Source organism: Trichosurus vulpecula, chromosome 4 (genome assembly GCF_011100635.1).
Source record: "Trichosurus vulpecula isolate mTriVul1 chromosome 4, mTriVul1.pri, whole genome shotgun sequence".
In the NCBI taxonomy this organism is placed as follows: Eukaryota; Metazoa; Chordata; class Mammalia; order Diprotodontia; family Phalangeridae; genus Trichosurus; species Trichosurus vulpecula.
The window spans coordinates 17,249,977-17,273,248 of record NC_050576.1 but is presented as its reverse complement, the minus strand read 5'-3'; the positions used below and the strand labels follow the sequence as shown (position 1 = coordinate 17,273,248).

Genomic DNA, 23,272 nt, shown 5'->3' with positions numbered 1-23,272 from the left:
ATGCTTACTAGCTGTGTGAACCTGGGCAAGTCATATAGCCCTGTTTGCCTCTGTTTCCTCATCTGTAAAATGGGCTGGAGAAGGAAATGGCAAAGTGCGTCAGTATCTCTGCCCAGAAAGCCCCAAATGGAGTCACGAAGAGGTGGACATGACTGAAATAACTATCTACAATGCCTTGTTGCTGTTACTATGATTACTGCCACACACACACACACACACACACACACACACATACACATACACATACACACACACACACACACACACACACACACACACACACACACACACACACGTCTACACGTACATGTGCGTCCATGTGGCTAGGCCCACGATCTAACCAGTGGGGAGCACTTACTCCACCAGCGCAGACCAACGGCTCCTCTATCACTTTTAGTCTCCCAAGGTTACCAAGAGGGAAGTGATGTCCCCAAGGTCATGGAATCCATATGTGTCAAAGGAAAGACTTGACCACAGGTCTCCCCATCTCCACACATGCACTCCTGTTCTTATCTAGTTGGTTTAAAATAGAACACGAAGGGGGGAAAGAAAGACCCATTTCTTTCAATTTCATGTAAAAAAGTATTGCTTTGCTAATGTGCTCTTGTGGCTTGCTTGGGGGATCCTGTGTGCTAATGAGGGATACAGAGTAAATAGTGACGTTAAAAAAAAACAAACAAAGGGAAGGGAGGATGCCCTCTCAGTGTCTGGCAGGCCCTGCTCTCGATGAGGCCAGACTTTGTGAAGACTACGAAGCGCCCTATAAGCAGAATGATACATCAGGAACGGGGAGGCGGAGCTGACATATCTTCCCCTCGAGAAGCTGGGGAAGGAGTCGTCCCCCACAGCGGCTGGGATGGAGGAGTCCGACAATGATCCTTTTGTCTGGGGGTGCCAGCTTCTCTTGGGCTCTTCTATGGTGCAGAGGACCTGCCCTGCTCTGCGTGGGCCCACAAGAGTTCAGCAATTTCCCCGTGGGCGGGTGACGTCAGGGCCATGGACAAGGCCGTGTGGCCAGCCTAAAGCGGGGAAAATGAGAAATTCATTTCTTTCCCTGCTGAAAAGTTGTGTCTCATGACGGGGAGTTGGGGCTGGGGGCTTTATGGGCCATGAGTTCTTCTTTCTACCAGGATGCTGAGCTGGCTACATGGCCCCAGAGCCCCTCACAGAAGCCATTTGATTCTTTCAGAATTAGAAACAGTAAGGTGCAGTGAATAGGGCATGGGACCTAGGAGGCAGGAATACCGGGATCTAAACCTCTCCTCATAGAATTACTAGTCATTTGACCCTGGGCAAGTTGTGGAACCTTTTGGGGTCTCAGTTTACCTCTTCTCTAAAATGACAGGGCAGGGACACACAGCCTCAGAGGTCTCTTCTTTCTCTGATTCAGTGATCCCAGGCCTCCAGCCCAGCCTTTCCCTCCAGGAATGGGAGGCCAATTCAGTGCTGCCATGCCGATTACCCCTCCCCAGCGACCTATCAATCCCTTAATTCTAATGGGGGCCCCATTCCTGGTACGGTTCTTTGATGTCAGCCAGTCCAGGGGCTGTTCCTGATTATAGGGCTGGCGGGGCTGCATCTTGTTAACACAGCCCCTTTTGTGTGGCTCCAGGGGAGAGCAGCCTAATATTTAGGAAAGGCGCCATTTCTTCCTGGCAGCAGCTCCCTCTCTGCCCCTCCCCCAACACTCATTTCGGGATGGTCTGGGCCCTCTAATTACTTCCCTAGCAGTGCTGGGGCCAAGCCCAGGTATTTGGGATCTGCCGACAAACTGGGGGACGGGAAGGGTGGAGAGGGAGGGATAAGGATGCTATCCTGGCCACAGGGAGGTGTGACAAAAAATGTGGGTTGTTAATAGCACAGAGGAGATTCAGATGTTACTTATTAGGATGCTATGTACAGGACAGGGAGGGACCTTGGCACCAGCAGCTCCTCCCAGTCCCTAGCTCACTTTACATCTGGGTGAAAAAACAACAGGTTTGGTTTGAAAAAAAGGCACGTCAAAGTGTGTGGTGAATGCACATTCACATGGGCCAGCTTTTCGGTTGCTTTCAGGTTGGACGGGTTGCCTTGGGTTCAACCTCCCTCCCAGGCTTACCCCAAGGGCCACTGCCTCCCATATGGAGGGATTCCCAAGGAGCCACATGTGTTCCTGAAGAAAGTCCCCCATCCACCTCTTAGACTGACTAGTTGTGAAAGCATCCTTAACAGTCTCTAGACTGTCCCTAGACAGGACCCTCTCACCTTGTCAGTCAATGTGGCATCGCAGCCTGGATGAGCGAGGAGGAGTTTCACCATGTCCGTGTTGCCATGGCGAGCAGCTACCATGAGGGCTGTTGTCCCATCGTTGTCCTGGAGGTTGACGTTGGCACGACAGGTCAGCAGGGCCTTTACCATGTCCCCCCTATCGTGGCTCACCCCCAGCATCAGCGCAGTCTGACCTCCCTGGAGAGAGTGGCAGGACAACAATGAGCCACCTTCCCACCACAGAATCCTCATACAAGGAGAGTGGGTTTTCACCAACTCAGGTGACTTGGAGAACAGGAAGGCCCTCCCAGTGGGCCTTGGTCATCTTAGAGTTGGAAGACCCTCCAGTCAGGGGGAGGCTGCTGCCTCCAATGTAGCCCCTCCTCCTTCCAGGAAGGGGGAAGCTCTGGTAGTCAGGAATTTTTTATTCTTTTTAGGATGTTACATTATCCTGGGGCTGCAGAATGAGAGGTGTGAACCAGCTGGAACCCAACGCCAATATGGAAGTCTGAAGATCAGGAATAAAACATGGCACCAAGAAAAGGTACCAGGGAGAAAAGAAGGGCTGAGAAAAAAGCAGCCATCCAGGCTGGGCATCACTGAATAGTGTGTCTAATGGAGAATTTCCAAAAACCGCACAAATGTTTCCTCTCCTCCCCAACCAATCCCACAACATTAGCCACTGTTACCTTCCTCCTCTCCTTCTTCCAGGCTTGAACAAAGATAGGGATTCTAAGAGGCAGAAGTGAGGAGAGAGAGCAATCTAGGCATGAAGTACTGGGGACAGCCTATGCAAAAGCACGTGATGGGAGTTGGCATGCTTAATAAAGGGAACAGCTGGAACGCAGGATCAGAATATCATCAATGTTGAACTGTAAGAGACCTCAGAGGTCACTTAGAGGAAGACTTGAGTTTGAATCCTGCCTCAGACACTTACTAAACTGTGATAAGTTACTTCATTTCTCTCAGCTTCAATTTCCTCCTCATAAAATAATTTCACAGGGTGGTTGTGAGAACCAAATATGACAACGCATTTAAAGTGCTTTGCAAACCTTAGAGAGGTATGTAAATGCTGTCCACAATTATTACATTTGCTGAATTGTTTTGTTTTGCTTTGTGTTTTCCTGTCTTTCCTCTTGCTTACTCCAAGGGATGGCTCTCTGAGTGTGGGGTGGAAGAAGATTATATTTAGAAGTGAAAGGGTGGATACTGAATACTGATATTTCCTCAGCAAAGACCAAACTTCCTGAGGGCAGGGAATATCACACTTTTGTCACAGTATCTCCATCATTCAGCAGAGGGCATGGCACCTGGCAGATACTTAATAAATGCTTGCTGAATAGGTCAGACAGGAGGCTGAAGGTACACAGACCCCTGGGTTTGGACTCAAAGGAGGGGGTTCGAATCCTAACTCGGCCAGTCACTCCCTGGGTGATCTTCGAAAGGTCTCAGTATTTGGAGAGTCTGAAATCCCCTCTAAGCCAGAACTAGAAGAAACTCAGCTTCACTATTTCCCAAAAGTCTAGGATCCTTTAAGCTAAATCAAACCTTAGAAATCATTTCACAGATGAAGAAATTGAAGAGCAAAATGAATTGGCTCATCTGAAGTCAGGCAGGAAGTAAACATGGGAAGGATTATTTTTATTTATTCTTTTCATTAGTTTCTGGGAAGTAATCCCAGGAAGAGCAGGAATTTGAACCCAGCTCCTCTGACTCAGATGTTCTGTGACTTCCATTATAGCACACGCATCACTTCTTGGGAGGTTAAGTCAAAGCCTATTTTCTCCTAACTTCAATGAACACACACAGAAAGGCATGCAAGCCCGAATGTACACACAATGGCAGCCCTGGAAGGGCCACATGAAGCCACTTAATCTAAACTTAAATCCTCCCTGCCACATTCCTGACAAAAGGCCAGCCGGCCTCTGCTTAAAGGTCTGCAGGGAGAGTGAGCAAACTAAGGCTTATTCCGTTTAGGGATAACTGATCACTAGAAAGGTTTTCCTGAAGTCCTCCCTACATGTATCGTTGCAATGTCTATACTCGTTACAGTACCCCACTTGTTACAATGTTACAATGTCTTCTGGGGAAAAGACTAATCCCTTTTACCCAAGAGCCCTTCTAATACTTGATAACAGTTTCCCCCTGAGTCTTCTTCTCTGCAGCCTAATCATTCAACCTTCCTTCAACCAATCCTCCCAGGGCATCTAAGATGTGATGCCCAGAAGCAAACCCAGTCATCTCCAGATGAGGTGTGACCCAGGCAGATGGCAGCAGCCCTATGGCTTTCCTGGATTACAGCCCACATCAGCGGATTCCCAACCCAGTATTTGTTCCAAGATCAGACCGTGCAGCGACTGCTCATCCTGTTGAAGTCTACGGGCACTACTGGTGATGCGAGCTTTGATATTTATTCCTTCACTGCCCTCGTAACATTGATAAATTTTTATTATAAACTGAATCCTCACCTCAACCAATATAAATGAAGAAATTAATAAAAGGACTGAACTATTTACATCTCGAAAAGGAAAACCTATTTTGCAAATCCTATCACATTTTTTCTGCATCCCCATCTGATAACTTTTCCATTAGAATATTTTTAAAGCCTCCAGCAGAATCAATCGCTTTTTATTTACTTTGTACATATTCTATAATTGCTGATCTGTAGAGATGTTGTTTTCTCCCAGTAGAATGTAAGATCCTCGAGGGCAGGGATTTTTTCCACTTTTGTTCTTGTTCCCAGCATCCAACAGGGTAAGCCTGAGATTGTTGGCAGTGCATCGGCTACACGTGTCCTCTACGTGACTCTCTACTCTCAAACTCTCTAGGCATCCCCTCTTCCCACTCATAATGTGTTTACTCTTGAAAGTGCACCCCACATTTATGGGCAAGGTGTAAAATTTTCTTATTATATCTTTGCTTTGAAATAATTGGACCTTCTCACTAAATAGGAAAAACAAATTGGTCAGGACTCATAAGCTACGGTTTTAGAAGTCTAGACCCACAGAACACCTTGAACCGTATACAGGGATGCTAATACTATGAGTATGAGTTGGGGTCTCCCAAAGGAGCACAAAACTACATCTCCTCAAGAGGTTTACACTACAATGATTACATTAGAATCAATGTGGATTTTATGTTTGAGGCAATATCAGAATTCGGAGATCGGATAGCAAAGGAAATAGGGTCATCAACTTAGAGTTGGAAGAGACCTCAGAGATCCAGGAGTGGGAAACCTGCAGCCTCAAGGACACACATGGCCCTCTAGGGCCTTGGGTGCGACTGTTTGACTGAATCCAAACTTTACAGAACATTTGTTTTATGGAGTTTGGATTCAGTCAAAGGGCCACACTTGAGGACCTAGAGGGCCACGTGTGGCCTTGGGGCCACAGGTTCCCCACCCCTAAGCCCAACCTCTTAATTTTACAGTTGAGGACACTGTAGTCCAGGCAGGTCCTTGAGCACACCAGGAGTAACACAGTGGAGTCAGGATCCAAACCCAGGTCCTTGGTGACAAAATCTAGCTAACTAGCTTTTTACTGCACTAAAAAGGATTGTTCCATACATAAAGATGCAGCTCTGGGAAGGCAGTCACACCAACATCACCCCACTAGGGGGGTTGGGGTATGAAAAGGGAGGAGTGTGGCAGCTGGGTCTATGGAGGGTCTACCTGGTCTATCACTCAGCCTCTACTGCGCTACACCTGGTCTGTACCTGGGACAGTTGCCTGTTCTCTCCCAGCTTCCCACCCCCCTGCCCCCTGCCAAGAGCCCATCCTTTTCTTTCCTTTCACCTTCTTTTTAAAATAAAAAAAAAACAAAGCTGGTGAGGCAGGTGTATGGGGAACAAGTCTGCCTGGCCCCAATTCTTTGTTTTTCTCCAAAAGGGATTCTTGGTGGATTAATTAATTACTACTGTACTTGTCTATCACCTGCCAGGGTTGAAGGGTGTGGGCAATCTTGGCACTGCTTGGTGAAGGACCCTACCAGAACAGCACAGCTCAACTGTGCTCAAAACTCCTGGCCCTGGCAGTGTTGGTAGAGGGTGGAGCTGGCAAGGTAAGGATCAGGGTCCTTTTTAAAGGACCAGGCCTTCAGACACTCACTGCCCCTTCTAGCCATGGGCTCTTAGCTCCCCACAGATACTCACAACCGTGTGTGTGTGTGTGTGTGTGTGTGTGTGTGTGTGTGTGTGTGTGTGTAATGAGGAATGACGGACAACCTCCAGGTGTTTTGCAAGGTCAGCCAAGTCTGCAAATGCTTCCTCGTGACTGGTACCAGTGGAATGTTCCAAAAATCAGTGCCCAGATGGAGCTTGTCCAGCTTCAGGTTGGGGCACAGATCAGGAACTCACCAACTTCTGCCCCAGCCTGTTTAGGATTCTGAGGGAAGCAAACTTTGCATTTTGGAAGGACGCCATTTAGGAGGCCGTAAGCTGCACGGTTTCCTTTGGCATCAAGCTCTGACAGAGATGGCAGTGAATCCCTCCTCCCAGGCAGGACTAGGATGAATCCTTGGAATTTACTTCAGGATACAAATGCCCCTAGATTGGCAATGAAGGCTGATTCCACGTTCCTCTCCTTCATACTCCCTACATTCTAATCAAACGGTGCTACTAACTGTTCCCCAGACTCAGCATGCCATCTCCAGCCTCTGCTCATTTGCCCAGGTGGTCCTCATGCTGAGAATGCCCTTTCTCCTCATCTCTCCCTTCAAGGACTAGCACAGATGTCCGCTCCTCTAGGATGTTATGGTCAGGATTGTGTTTTCCATTGTGGGTGCCATCATGGAGGAAGGATACTGATGAGCCAGAGGAGGGCAACCATGGTGGTGAAAGGGTGAATGCAGGCCTCCCCTTCCCCTGTCACACACTCCCTTACAATAACCTTACTTTTCTGTGCACCTTTCTACAGGTGGAGAAGCAGGAGCCTTTCTGGGGGGGACGAGGGAATCTCCAGTACTTAGCACATAGGAGATCAGATTTACTCTGATGGCCTCAGGGGACAAAAGCAAGAACAAGGACTGGGTGAAAGCTTCAAGGAGGCAAGCGTGGACTCCATGGCCTCAGCATTGGGGCTCTTCCCAAGTGGAACTGGCTGGCTGCCTTGGGACATGGCAGGCTCCCCTCACTGGGAGTCTTCAGGCAGGTGCCAGTATATGCAACAGTTGGGATTCTCAGTCACTGCTGTCCTTTCCAGTTCTAAAATTCTTCACAATCCCTGTATTCCCAATCAAAAGTTCCCTCTTTGTTTTCCAGTTTTCCTATACCATCTGATTTTGCTTTATCCCAACATGTCCATTAGATTGTAAGCATCTTGAGGGCAAGGACTATCTTTTGCCTGTTTTGGTACTTAGTACTTAGTACTAGTACTTAGCATAGTGCCTGGCACACAGTAGGTGCTTAAAACATGTTTATTGATTGATTGATAAATACTTTCTCTCCCTGTGTATTTGGGGCATCCTCCCCACCCCCTAAGCCCTCTGAAGGCAGGAACTTCATTGTTTTTTAATCTTTGTACTCTCACTGCTAAGCTTAGCACCTCTCACACAGCAGGGGCTCCTATCAATGTGGATTCAAGTAAAAGGAAGTGGCCTAGAGAGGCCAGGACTACCTGAGCCGCCTGTATATTCACATTTCCTTGTTTCAACAGTTTCCCGACCACATCCATGTCTTCGTCCGTCTCTGCCGAGGCTAGCGGGGTGATCATCACGGCCGTGTACCCAGCCTTGTTCTGGTGGTCCACGTCACATACACCTGCGGGAGGAGGGTCAAGGTTTGGCAAAGCCTCCCAGAGAGTGGGGCAAGTGTGGGCAGACCCCTGCACACCCCACCCGAGGGGCTAGGAGTTACCAAGAGGGCAACCTCGGCCCACATTTAAGGCCCTTGGCCAACTGGCTCCTACGTACCATTTCAAGCCAACTTCTCATCATTCTTCTTCATGCCCGCCCTATTCCAGGCAAACTAACCTCCCAAACTTCCTGGTTATCAGTGAAAATGCAACACAACCCTGGGAGGGCAACATTGGATCCGATCGAGAGAAGAAAATGAAAAGATAAGTGAGTGGGAGGGGGAGGACTGGCCCTCTGAGAGCAAAGCACCATGACTGGGGGGAGAGGGAAGGAGGGGGATAGGAGAGATAAAGTGCAAATGAATTTTAAGGGGGTGAAACAGATGATGCCAATGCCCCGGGCAAAGGAAAATGTGAAATTTCATGAAAAAGGAAGAGTTATCTAAATGGATGTTGGAACCATTAAACACAACCCAGAAACCAGAGACTCATGAAAGAAGCATTTGCCCTGGCAAGTACAGACCCTGAGTTAGGAGGACAAGCGAGAAAGGTTCTGGAAGCCAAAGAAACAAACCTGCCTAGAGAGAAATGGGCTCCAGAAAGGAGAGGAAAACTCAGGCCAGCAGGGCAGTGGGAGGGAACCTGGAGAAGTTGCTGGAGTAGATTTTATTTCAGCTGCAACAGCTTGTGGGTCCATTCACGACTCCAGGGGACAGTCAGTGCCTGAGGCAAGGCTGAAAATATCTACAGACTTCCCTCCTCAAGAACACGAGGAATGCCACTGACAAATCTCTCGGCACAATCGCCAATTCTGGGCATCATCTTAGTGTTCTCTGAACCTAGACTTGGATGTAGCTCTCAACAGTCAAGAATGACCCCCTTCAGAGGCTCCCAACCAGCACCACCACTGAGCTTAGCCTTCTAAACCACGAGGGTGTGTGTGTGTGTGTGTGTGTGTGTGTGTGTGTGTGTGAGTGTGTGAGAGAGAGAGAGAGAGAGAGAGAGAGAGAGAGAGAGAGAGAGAGAGAGCCCTTTGACAGTCTGGTGGAGTCTATAGACTCCTTTTCACAATCACGTTTTTAAATGCATCAAACAAAATATACAGTATACAAAGGAAACCAATTATCTTGAAATAAAGATATTATTTTCCCATCAAAGTTCACACACTCCTTGAAATCTATCTATGGACCCTTTGGGGTTCTGCAGACCTCTGATTAAGAACCCCTGCTAAAAATCAAGGTAAATTTTTCTACTACCATACCCCAAAGGTCGCAAGCATCACCTCTGTGCCTTGCCCATATTCCTCCCTATTTCTGGAATGTTTGTTGTCGTTCAGTTGATTTCAGTCATGCCTACCTCTTCCAGAGCCCTTTTGGGGTTTCCTTGGCACAGACACTGGAGCAGTTTGCCACTTCCTTCTCCAGCTCATTTCACAGATGAGGAAACTGAGGCAAACAGAGCTAAGTGACTTGCCCAGGGTCACACAACTACTAAGTCACTGAGGCAGGATTTGAACTCAGGAAGATGAGTCTTCTTGACTCCAGACCTGACGCTCCCTTCTGGAATACCTTTCCCTCTGCTCTCTATCCAATTTTTAAAAAGCCACCATCTTGACTCTACCACCATTCCAGCTCTGTGACCTTGGGCAAATTATCCTGCCTCTCTGAGCATCAGCTTCAGTTTCTGTAAAATCAAAGAGTGGAACTAAATTATTTGTAAGGTTCCCTGGACACTCTGATCTTCTTTATGAAGGCCTTCTCCAACCATCCCAGCCCAGAGACTCTCCCCATTGGATCTCCTAACCAATCTGGGCCTCAGGATCTTCATAACCTCTAAGGTCCCTCATAGCTCTAAATTCTAGTCTCTTCTGCTTGATCTCAGAACTCTCACTGTCTGTATCCCTCATCTGGACACTTACTCCAGATCTCTAGAGCTAGAAGGATGTCAGGGGTAACCTGGCTCAAATTCTTCACTTTATACGTGAGGAAGCTGGAGCACAGAGTGGATAGGAATTTGCCTTACTCCCATCACACAGGCAGTGAGGGGCAGGGAGGATTCAAACCCAGGTCCTTTGACTCCAGATCTGGCACAGAGATGCCTGGGGATGATGAAGGATACTAACGGAGCCTGGGGAAAGGGAAAAAGAAGGCAGAGCTAGAGAAGAGCACACAAGCAGATAGAGGAGAGGAAGAAGATTCCAGAGGTGTATGCTTTTATCTTGCATTAAAAAGTGCAACTGAGTCATCAATTAAAACAATAAACTAATGAATCAACCAGCATTTAATAAGCACTATGGTCCAGGCCCTGTGCTATGCATTGGGGAGACAAAGAAAAAGCCCCAACCATCCCTGCCCTCAAGGAGCTGATATTTTCATGAAAGAGACCCATTTAAATAGACAGTATATACCAAATACACACAGAGAGGTGGAAGGTAACCTTATAAAGGAAGGCACTGGTACTGTAAGGTTCAGGAAGGGCTTCTATGTAAAGTAAGCTTGGAGCTGAGTCTGGAGGGTGGGCTGGCATTCTAAGACACAGAAGTAAGGAGCGAAGGCATTCCAGGCCAATCCAAAGTCATCATGGGAGATGGGGTGCTATGTGTGGGATAACCAGTGAGCCACGGAGACAGGTCACGGTATAGACAGGAAGGGGACAGGTAGGGAAGGGCTTTATAAGCCAGAGAAGAGTTACTATGTGATCCTGTAGACAACAGGGAGCGGCTGAAGGTTTTTGAGGAGGTGAGGTGACCTTTCTGCAGCTCAGAAAGGTCACTGGCAGCTTGGGGGTGGGGCAGACTGTAGAGGGGAGACAGCAGAGGCAGGGAGAGCGGCTATAAGGTATTGGGACCCTCTAGGTGAGAGGGGACAAAGGCTATATCCAGCGGTGGCTGAGGGAGAGAAGAGAAGGGGACGTATATGAGACAAGCAACAGCCTGGGTACATAGGGTGACTAAGAGTGAGGAGCTGAGGATAATGGAGATTGAGACCTTGGGTGATGGCGACCTTTCATCATAGAAAGACTGACAGAAAACCCCCATTCTCATCTTGCCTGTGGACTGGGGAATTATGCGTATGATACTGCTAAAAGCATGATGAATAACAGCAGAAAATTAGATGAGGATCCCTGTCACCCTGCCATTCCTCCTACCATCCACAGTGAGCTAAGCCAGGATGAGGGGGGAAAAGGTTATGCCAGAGGATCCCATATTCAGGACCACTAAGCGGCTGTGGGGATTCATATACCTCTTTGTGGCTAATTGCCTTTCATTCAAAGATTTCTGCTGTATAATACTGTAAATAACACGTAGTACTCTGCATTAAGCAGTAACTAGGGCAAGGCAACTGGGGCTTTGTCCACAGTGCTAAAATTTAAAAGGCATAGTCTCCCAGGATGTTAAAAAATTGAATTGAGGATATACTTCATGCTGCTTGCCCTGGCTACAAATTGACTATTTATGAATCTCCTCACACATACATCATTCTAGATTTCCTGGCTAGAAGCCAAAAGCCTAGAGGAAGAACAAAAGCTGCCCACCTGAGCCTGTTACAAGGGCTACATCATAGCAAAATAGTTCATTCTTTCAAGAATTTTTCTTCTCACTTTCACTGTGATGAAAACCAGATTCCCTATGTAGTATTACTCATCTGGATTTTGAGACACAATTCTGCTTTTTCTTCTGAATAACATTTCTTGAAATTTGTGCCATTTCATGTCAGCTGCCTTTCCTGGGGTCTACGAGTATCCATTGTCCCAAGACTTCCTAAGCGAAAGGCAGAACTCAGGGCTAGGAGGGAAATAGAGCTTGCTTCTCCACCCAAACCCTCGGACAGACAGACAGACAGACAGACACACATGCACGCACGCACGCACGCATGCACACACACCCCTACACACTATAGAAAAACAAGCCCGCTCAGAGTAGAACTAATAGTGAGTATGTAGTTGTAGTAGTAGTGGTGGTGGTGGTGGTGATGGTGGTGGTAGCAGTAGTAGTAGTCGTAATAGTTGGGGGTGGGCAGGGGGAGTAAGGTAGGGAGTGTGAAATCTCCAGGTTAGAATTTATTATTTAACTGACTTCAATTCCATCCTCCAGGTTCATGAGCACCGCTGAAAACAGGGGTTAACATCTGGGCAATCAGAAGAGAGAAGCAGAGTACTCTCCGAGCCTTGACTTCCAGTCTGTACTGTCATATTAATGAATTGTTTCTAACTGGATGGCTAGTTTACACCAGCTTTGAACACAAGAAAAAGAGCTTCAGATCTGAGGTTTCTTTTATGTCTAGGAAAAATGCCCTGCAGTTGTATGTACTTTTTCCCTCGGGTAAGGATTTAGTAGAGGATGAGGGATCTTGGGCGACTTAAATGACCCCTTTTGGGTCAATTGCCTTAGGCCAGTAACAAGGGAAGAAAGATGGGAGGAGGAAGGAGAGAGGAATCACTTAACTGAACAGGACTGCTGACAGGTGCTTGTGAGCAACAAACAGCCTCCCTCCTCAGGCTATCATTTCAACTGATTAAAGGAACTGTGTCTGAAGCCCCCATTCACATAGGTCACAGCCCCTGCAGGCCTACCAGTCAGGGAGAATTGCCCTGCACAAAAGAACAAAATGAGGGGCCTCAGTCACCTGGGACACATTCTTTAGAATCTGAGCCCAATGGTGGAGCCTGGATTTGGCTGGGTTTTTTTTTCCTTTTTAAATGGAAAATCCCCTAATAATTTTTAAATGGCTCAGTTTAATATGGATTCTTAATCTTCATCAAGAAAAATCTGGAAGCAGCAGATATGAGACCTGTACTTTTCTAGCCCAGCCAGTGTGGTTTCTGGAAAGAGTCACATATATGGAGGTTGGGGACCAGGGTTAACCTCAATTTTCCCCTCTATAAGATGGGGACGATAGTACTCTGAAAGTACTTTTTGTGTCTTTTATGTTTCTCCATCTGGGTATGTGCTGCTTCCCTTGATGTAATATAAACTCCGTTAGGGTGGAGACCATTTTGGTTTTGCTGGATATCCCCAGTAGGCACACAGTAGGCACTTAATAAAATTTGTTAAATGAAAGAAATCGTTGTTATTCTTTCATTGTGCTTACATAAAACATGATGTACTCTTAAACTAGCTCTACACAATTGTAACCATTCATGTACGCAGAAACCTGAGACACCACTGAATGCTCTGGTTAACTGAATATTCTGGTTAATGGAACATGAGTATATTGACTGTATATGGAGGACCAATTTTCAAGAATAGCTTACATTTCTAAAGCACTTTCTTCATGACAATACCATGAAGTGGAGAATAGAAGTAATGCCATTTTTTAAACAGATGTGGAATACAGGCTCAAAGAAATAAATTGACTTGGTCACAGTCCCACAGCTAAATAACTGTCAGGACTGGTATTTGAACTCATCCCCTGATTCCCAGCCCAGAGCAGTCAGTTTTTAAAAAGACACCCACCTCCACCCCACCATTTGGATGCTACTGACTACTAATTGTTGGCAGGTCCTCTCACAGGTAAGGCTACAGGACAGAGGTCATGAGGCCTCTACATGGAAAGGAACATGGCAGACGAGGCAGGGCAATGTCCTGACCTGTGTCGAGCAGCAGCTTCACGATGGGGAAGTTGGAGTGGGAAACACTGTAGTGGAGAGCTGTGTTCCCGTTGTCGTCAGCCAAGTTGACGAGCAGCTTCAGGAAGCCAGGATCACTAGGCTGGAACTCACTGAGATAGGCTGCCACAATCGAGGGGCTGGAGGACTTCCGGCTCGAGACTCGGAACCATTCTTGACTGACGGTATTCAAGCTCTGCTTCTGAAACACCAAGACAGTCTGATTACTGGTGCCCAGCTTGGATGACCCCTGGCGTCCTGCCTTAGATGACCCCTTGTGTCCTGGCTTGGATGATCCCTAGCGCCCTGCCTTGGATGACCCCTTGTGTCCCGGCTCAGATGACCACTAGCGTCCTGCCTTGGATGACCCCTCGTGTCCTGGCTCAGATGACCCCAAGCATCCTGGCTCGGGGGGCAGATTCTTTGAGTCTGAAGCCAAGTGTGACCCATTGGCTTCCCTGGGGGCCTGCTATTCCCACTGTTTACTTTGAGAGGGACTTTTAAGAATGTGACCTGTGCTTTGCAGCTATGTAGAACGGGGTTTAGAACCTAGACTAGGGAAGACCTGAGTTCAAATCTGGCCTCAGACACTCACTAGCTGTGTGACCTTGGGCAAGTCACTTAATCTCGGTCTGCCTCAGTTTCCTCATCTGTAAAATAGGGAAAATAATGGCACCTACCTCCCAGGGTTGTTATGAGGATCAAATTAGATAATAATGTGCACAGTGCCTGGCACACAGTAGGTGCTTAATAAATGCTATTGTTAGGCTCAAAGGAATTAAAGCTAGTAAATAGCTCGGAGTTCATTAAATCCAAAACCCCTATGGGGCAAGGTCAGTTTGAAAATGAGGGCACTGGACACACTGGATTTGGAGTCAAATCCCAGCCCTGCTACTTACCACCTGTGTGACCCTGAACTTGACTCAAACTCTCTTGGCTTCAGTTTCTATTCCTGTAAAACCAGGGAGTTTGGAGTAGCTCCTGAGACTTCTGAGGGTCCTGCTAGCTTGAAATCTATGATCCTCTGCCTTATTCATTAACACTCTTTCCTTTCATCTTAGCCTTAATATTTAAACAATCATATTGAATAATTTTCCCAAAGTCACCCGGCTGGTAAGTGGGCCTAACTTCAATTCCATGCCAAAATTCTAGAGCTGGTCCCTAAAAGGATGGTGAGCGAGTGGCGGGATAAATTAGGCTAATCTTGTTAAGCCCGTGTGACGGAATACTGTGGCGCTGTGTGCAGTGATGAAATGAATGGTTTCAGAGAAACCCGGGAAGACTTGTATGAACGGATGCAAAGTAAAATGAACGGAATCAATGGAAAAACTAGTATTATAACAGCAACTTTGTAAAGGTAGCTTAGAAAGACTCAAGAACGCCGATCAATGATTAAGAATCAACATGGTTCCTGAGGACAAATGATGAAGAATGCTGCCCACCTCCTGGCAGAGAGGTAAGAGACTCACATGCAGAATAAGCCATACATTTTTGGATGTGCCCAATATGGAGATTTGTTTTCCTTGACTACGTTTATTTGTTATAATGGTTTTGTTTTCTTTTTTTTTTCCAATGTGGATGGGGTGGGAAGGAGAAAAATAAATATTTGATAGTTAAAAAAATTAATTATAAAAAAAATTTTTTAAAGATGGTTGGCAAACATTTCCACAGCAATTACCTAAAACCAGCATGGCTTCATCAAGAATGGGTCAGGCCAGACTAACCTTATTTCTTTTTTTGACAAGATCACTAAACTGGTAAGTCAAGGGAATGGTGTTGATGGAGTTTCCCCGAATTTTGACAAATGCATTTAAGCAACATCTCTCATGCTATTCTCGTGGAAGAAAAGAAAAGATGTGGGCTACTCGTGGGAACATTTAGGTAGATAGAGATCTGTTAAATCTCCATAGCCACAGAATAGCCACCAATGAATGGTTCAGAGTCAACTTGAAAGTCTTCAGTGGAGAGCCCCAGCAATCTGTCTTTGACCCAAGGCAGTTCAGTATCTTTATCCATGACTTGAATAATGTGGGTCCTATCAATGTTGCAGATGACACAACACTGGGCGGGCTAGAGAACACCCTATACACCAGTGTGACAAGCTGAAAAATTGGGCTGAATCTAACTAAAGATGAAAACTATCATCTCCCATTTGGACTTCCCAAACCATCTTCACAGGGACATGATGGTGGAGGTATGATTGGACAACAACTCAGCTGAAAAAGATCTAAGTCTTCTCACTGGCTCCCAGAGCTGGGAGAAACCTCAGAGGCCATGAGACCCAACCCTGGACCTTTACGGATGATGAAACAGATGAATCCCTGGCTTCCTTCAAACCGAAGCAAAGATGTCATCTTCTACATGAGGCCTTTCTAGGTCTGCCCAGGTAATACTAGTGGTCTCTCCTTCCAAATTACTCTGTATTTGTTTTTCATATACGTACAGAAGTGCATGCTGTCTCTTTTGGTAGAATTTAGTTCTCTGAGAATATTCACTTCAATTTTGTCTTTGTATTCAGGGTTGTGCTAGACCCAGTTCAACCTGGTCCTCCAAATCCAATTGTTAAATATTCAGCAAACCTGCAAACACTGCAAACTAGGGCTTACGTTATTATTTTGTTGATTGCTTAGACTTAAGAAAGTAGTAGAAAAAATGCTAATAATGCATGTTAAGCCTAAAAGTATGTTGCAAGTACATGTTTTTCTTGGAGAGCTGATTGTTAAACATTTATCAGCACATTGCTATTTGTTTCCCAGTGCCTACCCATAGTCAGTGCTTAATAAATAGACTGATTCACTTTTGTGCCCTGAAATCTAACAGTAAAAAAGCCTGAAAAAACATAGCCATCCTGCTAGGTCAAGGTTAGCCCCATCAACTGTCCCTAATTAGCAATTGAAAGAACCCATTATATATCTCAGTGATGATTTTGCAGAGGCAGCAATGGATTGGCCTGTGCTTAAACAATTCTCCTAAATCCTCTTCTTTCCCACTGACAAAGCTCCCCCCAAACATCTGAAAGCATTTTATGAGGTTCGGATGGGCAGGTTTAGAAATGAAGAGAAGAAATTCCTCCGTGCTTCAGTTTGGGTCTCACTCCAATAAGGGGACCACATGATTGCAGAGCCCCCTTTGAGCGCTCATCTCTCTCTATGAATTTACACCAGGAACCTGCTTGAAACCTGTCACTGAGAGGGGCCTGCACCAGCCTCAGAAGAACCACTGACTCACTGGAAGCACGAAGATAAAACACATCGGCCAAGCAGCCACCGACACAGACTCCATCAGGGTATCCTTCCTTCCCACGGGCGCAGCCCATGGAGGATGGCAGGCCGAGTTTGAACAAATGTGTGGAGGCTGATGTCATTGGGGCCTACTGATTACGGCTGCTCTCAGAATGAATCTGTTCCTGGCTTTACTCTCAAAAACTTTAAGGAGGAAGGGAGGAAGAAAGGAAAAAAAGAGAAGGAGGGAGGGAGAAAGGCAGGAAGGAAAGAAAGGAGGGAGAGAGGAAGGGAAGGAGGGAAAGAGGAAGGAAGGAAGGAAGGAAGGAAGGAAGGAAGGAAGGAAGGAAGGAAGGAAGGAAGGGAGGGAGGGAGGGAGGGAGGAAGGAAGGAAGAAAGAGTAAGAAGGAAAGAAGGGAGGGAGAGAGGAAGGGAAGGAGGGAAAGAGGAAGGAAGGAAGGAAGGAAGGCAGGAAAGGAAGGAAGAAAGAGTAAGAAGGAAAGAAGGGAGGGAGAGAGGAAGGGAAGGAGGGAAAGAAGAAGGAAGGAAGGAAGGAAGCAAGGAAGGAAAGGAGGGAAGAAGGGAGAAAAGTAGGGAGGGAAGGAAGAGGGAAGAAGGAAGGAAGGAAGGAAGACAGGTCAGTATAGTACAATGGCAAGAATGCTGGATGTGGAACCAGAGGTCCTGGGTTCTAATCCAGCTTTGCCACTTTCTTTGTAGTGAGATGAATAAAGCATTAGTGATAACAAGTGGCACGCGTCTAAGATCTGCCGAATGCTTTGCGGACATCTCGTTTAAGGCTCACAAGCCTGTGAGGAGGGACCATTGTTATCTCTACATGACAGATGAAAAAGTGGGAGATTTGTCCAAGGTCACGGTTTGTAGCATCTGATGTTGGATTCGAACCCGGGTCTTCCAAAACCCAGGTCCAGTTCTACCCACAATTGCAGACACTGAAGCCAAGAAGGCAATAGATCATAACACCGTTTCAGAGCCCACCCTCACACAAGCAATTTTCTGATCAGCATTTACTGATGCTGTGCTTAAGAAGCCCAGGCAGCTAGGGGGCGCCACAGTGAATGGATTGCTGGATTTGGCAGTCAGGAAGACCTGAGTTCAAATCCAGCCTCAGACACTTAAAAGCTGTGTTACCCTGGGCAAGTCACTTAGCCTCTGTTTGCCTCAGTTTACCTATCTGTAAAATGGGAATGAGAACATCAACCACCTCCCAGGGTTGTTGCGAAGATCAAGTGAGGTAATATTTGTAAAGTGCTTAACAAAGGCTGGCAAATAGAAGGGCTTAATAAATGCTTTTTTCCTTCCTTTCTAATAAGAGTTCTCCTCGTGATTAGAAGCTCCCAGTGGCAGAGTTTGGCCAAATTGCGGCGCAGAAAGTTCCATCAGGACCCTAGGAGCCCTGTGGCAGGGGCTCACACTGCCCACTAAGGGCCTGGCATGCTTCCTGGTCAAGGCTAACTGCTTACACATCCCCACCCTTCTTAGATCCATGGAATAAGAAGGATACCAATAGCTGGTCAGTTGTGGTCCAAACTTCAGGCAGGTGTTTGCTCAACAGGTGGCATCCAGACAGAAATTCTTCTGAGGGCTTATATCTAAATAGAAAAAGGGGAAAAATCAATGAAGGTCCACGTGTTCTAATCAGTTCTCAAGGCAGATCTAAAACAAGGGATTCAGAGTCAGAATCCCCAAAGAGCACCAGCTGGAAGAGACCTCGCCGGCCACCCAGGGCAGCCCTGGTCTAGACAAGAATCACTTTGACTGTTTTTCTGACCAAACAGTCTCACAGGCTTGGCCCAGAGCCATTATGTCTGCAATCAGCTCATCCGGCCATTGGGATCTCTCTGATTGTTGGGACGATCTTTTCATTAAGCCTAAAGCTCACCCTCTGCATCTTCCACCCGTTGTTCCAGATCTGCATCTCTCTAACTTCCACTTAGTTTCCTTAAAAATCTAAATGCCATCTGTTCTATGAGACCTTCCCTGGTTCCCCCAGCTGCCAGTGCCTCTGGGTTCTAATCCACCACACCAGAAGATCTGCTTTGTAGCCATGCTCTATGTACTATACATATTGTTGATAGAATGGAAACTCTCTGAGGGCAGGGATTGTTTCCATTTTGTTGTTGTTGTATCTTAAGCTCCAAGGGAGGTGACAGGTACCTAGTAGGAGCTTAATAAACATTTCTGGATAAGCCAACTGCTCCTCATTCTGCCTAATATATCAAAAGCCTCCAGGTTTAATCAATATGCCCCCTTGACACTGTAGTACTAGGTATTTCTGATGGGAGAACTTCCTAGAACCTAGAAATCTGCTTTTTCCACAAAGAGGACATGTCCAGCTTAGTTCCCAAGCTCTCCTGGAGGTGAAGCCAAATACACTATTGTCCTCGATCTAATAGGGCCAGAGTGGAGAGGAAGGTCACCAGAGCTGCTGTAGCCCATAGGCCGAGTAGCAACACAGGTCATGGAGTGGAAAGAAGCTTTTCTTGGTTGGTTGTCGACAGAAAGAATTTTCTGCCTCAGTGACTTTAATAATCCCAAGAACCCAAGCCCCATGAAAGCAATTTTCTCCAACTTAGTCTTCCTTGAAGGGCGAAGAAACTGATAATAGATTTAATAAAATGACAATCTATTATTAAGCCATTGAGTCTGCCATGATATTGTACCAAGCCTGCACTGCTACAAGGCCACTGTGTGGTTTATGATACAACTTATTGTGTACGTAGTCAGATGGAGTGCTTGGCTCACTCAACACCTTATCATAATCATTCTTCTGAGAGAAGACAGCCTCCAGTTTTCAGAAGCCTGCAAACCCACTTGCCAACTGGACATTGCTCATTATTCATGACTCCTAGTTCAGAAGCCTAGGTGCCAAATTCACCCCTGACCTAGGTAGGTGCCCTGGACAACTGAGATAGCCTCTTCGAGCCTCAGTTTCCATATCTGGAAAATACTGGTAATAATATTTGTATCAAAGAAGCTTAGCTTATAGAGTTGTTTTGTAGAACATGCTTTGGAAACATTCAATTCTAACACAAATTTGAGTTACTATAATGGAGATAAGAAGGCACATAGTAGCCCGGGTTCTTTAACCTGGGGTCCCTGAACTTGTTTGTAAAAATATTTGGATAACTGTATTTCCATAGATTTCCTTTGTAATCCTCTATGTAAATTTATGCATCTAAAACATGTTTCTGAGAAGGGGCCCACAGGCTTCACCAGTCCGCCCAAGGGGGCCACAATGCCAAAAAATGGGGAAATCTGCTGAACCCCTTCTCAGAATATTGTTTTTAAATGCATAAAATAAAGTATAAGAATGAGACTGCAAAGGGAAATAATTATATTTAAATAGTTATTAAAATATAATAATAATAACTAACATTTACATCTATTTTCTAGACACCGGGCTAAGCACTTTACAGATATTATCTCACTTAGAGATGGGGAGGGAGGCTACCATTATTCTCACTTATCCTAATTATCACCTGTTTTTAAAGATCAGGTTTAGGGAATCAGACCCTGGTGGGGACATAAAGTACCTCTCAGACTTGTGATGAGTACCAGCTGCAGCAACTTCTCCCCCACTGGTGCTGCTCTCTGGGCCCACGCTCCCAGTGCCCTCCTCTGTGCCCGGGACCATCTGCCGGCTTTGCTCCGCAGCTTTGGCCAGCTTGTGTTCGGAGCCATCCCCTTTCTTGTCTGCCTCACTGTCAGAACAGCCCTCCGACGCACTGTCTTCGCCGCTGGTCTCTTCACTGGAGGTTGTTTCATAGCTGAAGAAGGAGACCAAACGTCATTGGTTATGGTCAAAATCTGCAGTAGGGCATTCATGCATTATTTAGCTAGGCAGGAGCCTGGCATCAGTTTCAGCTGATCAGTCCACAAAGATTTATTAAACACTTACCACATGCCAAGCACTGTGTTATACCCAAAAGGGCAAAAATATGGTCCCTGACCTCAAGGATCTCCCGTTCTGATGGGGGAGACAACATGCCAACAACCATGTAAAAACAAGATGTAGACAGTGTAGATGGGGGGTAATCTCAGAGGGAAGACATGGGCAGTGGGGAGGAGGTAGGTGGGAAAGGATGGTTGACAAAGGGGGTTTAGCTGAGTCATCTAGAAAGCCAGGGAACCCAGGAGGCAAGACAAGGAGGGAGGGTACTCCAGTTTGGACCAGTCCATGTGAGAAGCTTCTCAATTCAGAGGCCACTGGAGGCAATAAGTGGTCAGACAAGCTCTCCCCAGAAAGAACAAAAGAAGCAGACCATCACCCAGTAACTCAGAAAACCAGGATGCTTGAGACAGGTAATCCAGTCCTGGAAAAACCCACCAATTTGGGAAGCCAGATACTCATTTCAGAAATGTCAAAATCACCAATTCATTTTTCCCCACTGAAGTTCTCTGAATTATCTGTCAAAATCCTTCCCTAGATTCCCTGGACCCAGCCCTTCCCTTTAGCCGATTTGTTCACAGTGTAACATAAATCTCACTTATGATGAGGCTTTGTGTTCAGGCTCTAGGAGGTGGACCCAGTAAGAAGTGATCTCTTCTCAATAGTTAGGTCAATGTGAGGAGAGTTGGTAAGTTTTTAGCCTCTAGGACAGGGCTTCTTAACCAAGGGTCCTAGACCTTCCCCCACAAAAGGTCTGGGGATAGATTTCTGAAGGTCCATAAACTTGGAAAGGAAAGATACATCTTTATTCTCACTAACTTTTGCAGGAAATTTAGCATTACACATTTATTTTAAGACATGATTCTGAGAAGGTATCCACAGGCTTCCCCCCACAGCCAAAAGGTTCCATGATACAACAAAAGCTGAAGCATCCCTGATGGGTAGGGAGAAGAATTTTAGGTTTGTCTGTCAGTAGCTAAGTCCAACAGTCCCAGACATACTGACATATTGACATGTTGAGAAACTAAAGCATGTGCAGAGGCAGGCAACTAAGAGAGGGCAGGAGGCCTGGAGACCATGCCATGTGAGCATTCAATGAAAGAACTGCCAATGCCAAGTCTGGAGAAAAGAAGGCTAAGGCTGGAGAGCAGTCTGCCAATAGCTAAAAAGTTGTCCCTTGGAAGCGAGATTAGACTTCAAGCAATCAACAAGGGGTGAAAATTCCTTAAAAACGGCGACAGCTGTCCCAGAATGAAGCAGGCTGTCTCAGGAAGTGGTGGGCTCCGTGTTTTGGAAGTCTCAAGAAGAGTATTGATAGCTACTTTCCAGGGACATTTTCAATGGAATTCTTGGTCCAGTAAAGGCTACAGACATGTGGGGAAGGATATTGATAAGCTGGAGGATATGTAGAGGAAGGTGACTAGGGTGTGGTGAGGGGCTTTGACATCATACCATATGTCAACTGAAGGAGCCAGGGAGGTTTAGCCCAAAGGAGAAAAGGTGGGGGCGGGGATTGGAGAGGGGTATACCTGATTACCTGATGCCTGTCTTCAGACTGTCAGGCTCTGATGAAGAAAAGGAATTAGATTTGTTATGGCAACTGGGGCAGCAGAAAGAGTCCAGAGGACCTTGGTTCATAATACTAGACCTGCCTTCTAATCTGTGTAACCATGGGCAAATCATTTGAACTCTCTGAGACTCAGTTTCTCAATCTACACCTTTACCTCATTGAAAATATTTAAGATTTGGAGATTTAACTAGAAAATGTCTACTATCCCAGCTCTGAGTCTATTTCCTATGCTTGCCCCCACATAGTAGGACTAGAAGAGATGGGTAGCAGTCACAGAGGCAGATTTGGGCTCAATGGCTTACGAGGAAGGACTTTTCAAGAGGTGAGGCTACTGACAATTTGAGGCTTTTTTGGGGTACTACCTGTTTGAGTTACCACATGTTCTGTGTTTTTATGCAAAAATGAGGACCTGGGTTATTAAAAAGAAGACACTCCATAACGTGACACATTCAACAGGAAGTAATCACAAGGGCATTCTCTGGAAGCAGTGTGAATCCTCACACAGCCGAATAATGAAGGGAACTTTGGGATCATTTGTGGAATACATGGAGAATTCCCAAAGAGAGAAGCCTGAATCTCTATGGCATGAGGAATAGCATTGGTCTAACGAGAAAAGAAAGAAGATCCCTGGTCTGGAGCCTGAAGGAACCTTAAAAATCAACCAGTTTGACCCCTTCAATTTTGCTCATAGAGGAGGAAACTGATGACTAGAGAAATCAAGTGACTTGTTCAGGGTCACTCATCCAAGCTGGGCAAGTGAGGTTATTGTATCATAAGATCATGGATTTAGAGCTAGAAGGTTATCAAGTCTGACATATTTTACAGTTAAGGAAACTGAGGCAGCCCAAGAGGGGCTAAGTATCTTATTCAAAATCACACAGGTCGTTCAGAGCCAAAATCTGGACTGAGGTCCTCTTGCTCCAAAG

At 46.2% G+C, this 23,272-nt stretch overlaps 1 protein-coding gene across 1 annotated transcript in view; it reads right to left on the bottom strand.

Moving 5' to 3' along the window:
* Positions 1 to 609: 609 nt before the first annotated feature.
* Positions 610 to 23,272, bottom strand: part of KANK4 (KN motif and ankyrin repeat domains 4) — a 34,857-nt gene continuing 12,194 nt past the window's right edge. The window contains exons 4-9 of the mRNA XM_036756412.1: positions 20,421 to 20,654; positions 18,389 to 18,476; positions 13,625 to 13,844; positions 7,859 to 8,001; positions 2,245 to 2,445; positions 610 to 1,019 (exon numbers count right to left, since the gene is read on the bottom strand). Coding sequence (XP_036612307.1) covers positions 915 to 1,019; positions 2,245 to 2,445; positions 7,859 to 8,001; positions 13,625 to 13,844; positions 18,389 to 18,476; positions 20,421 to 20,654 — 991 coding nt within the window. The 3' untranslated portion in view covers positions 610 to 914. The remainder of the gene's footprint in view (positions 1,020 to 2,244; positions 2,446 to 7,858; positions 8,002 to 13,624; positions 13,845 to 18,388; positions 18,477 to 20,420; positions 20,655 to 23,272) is intronic.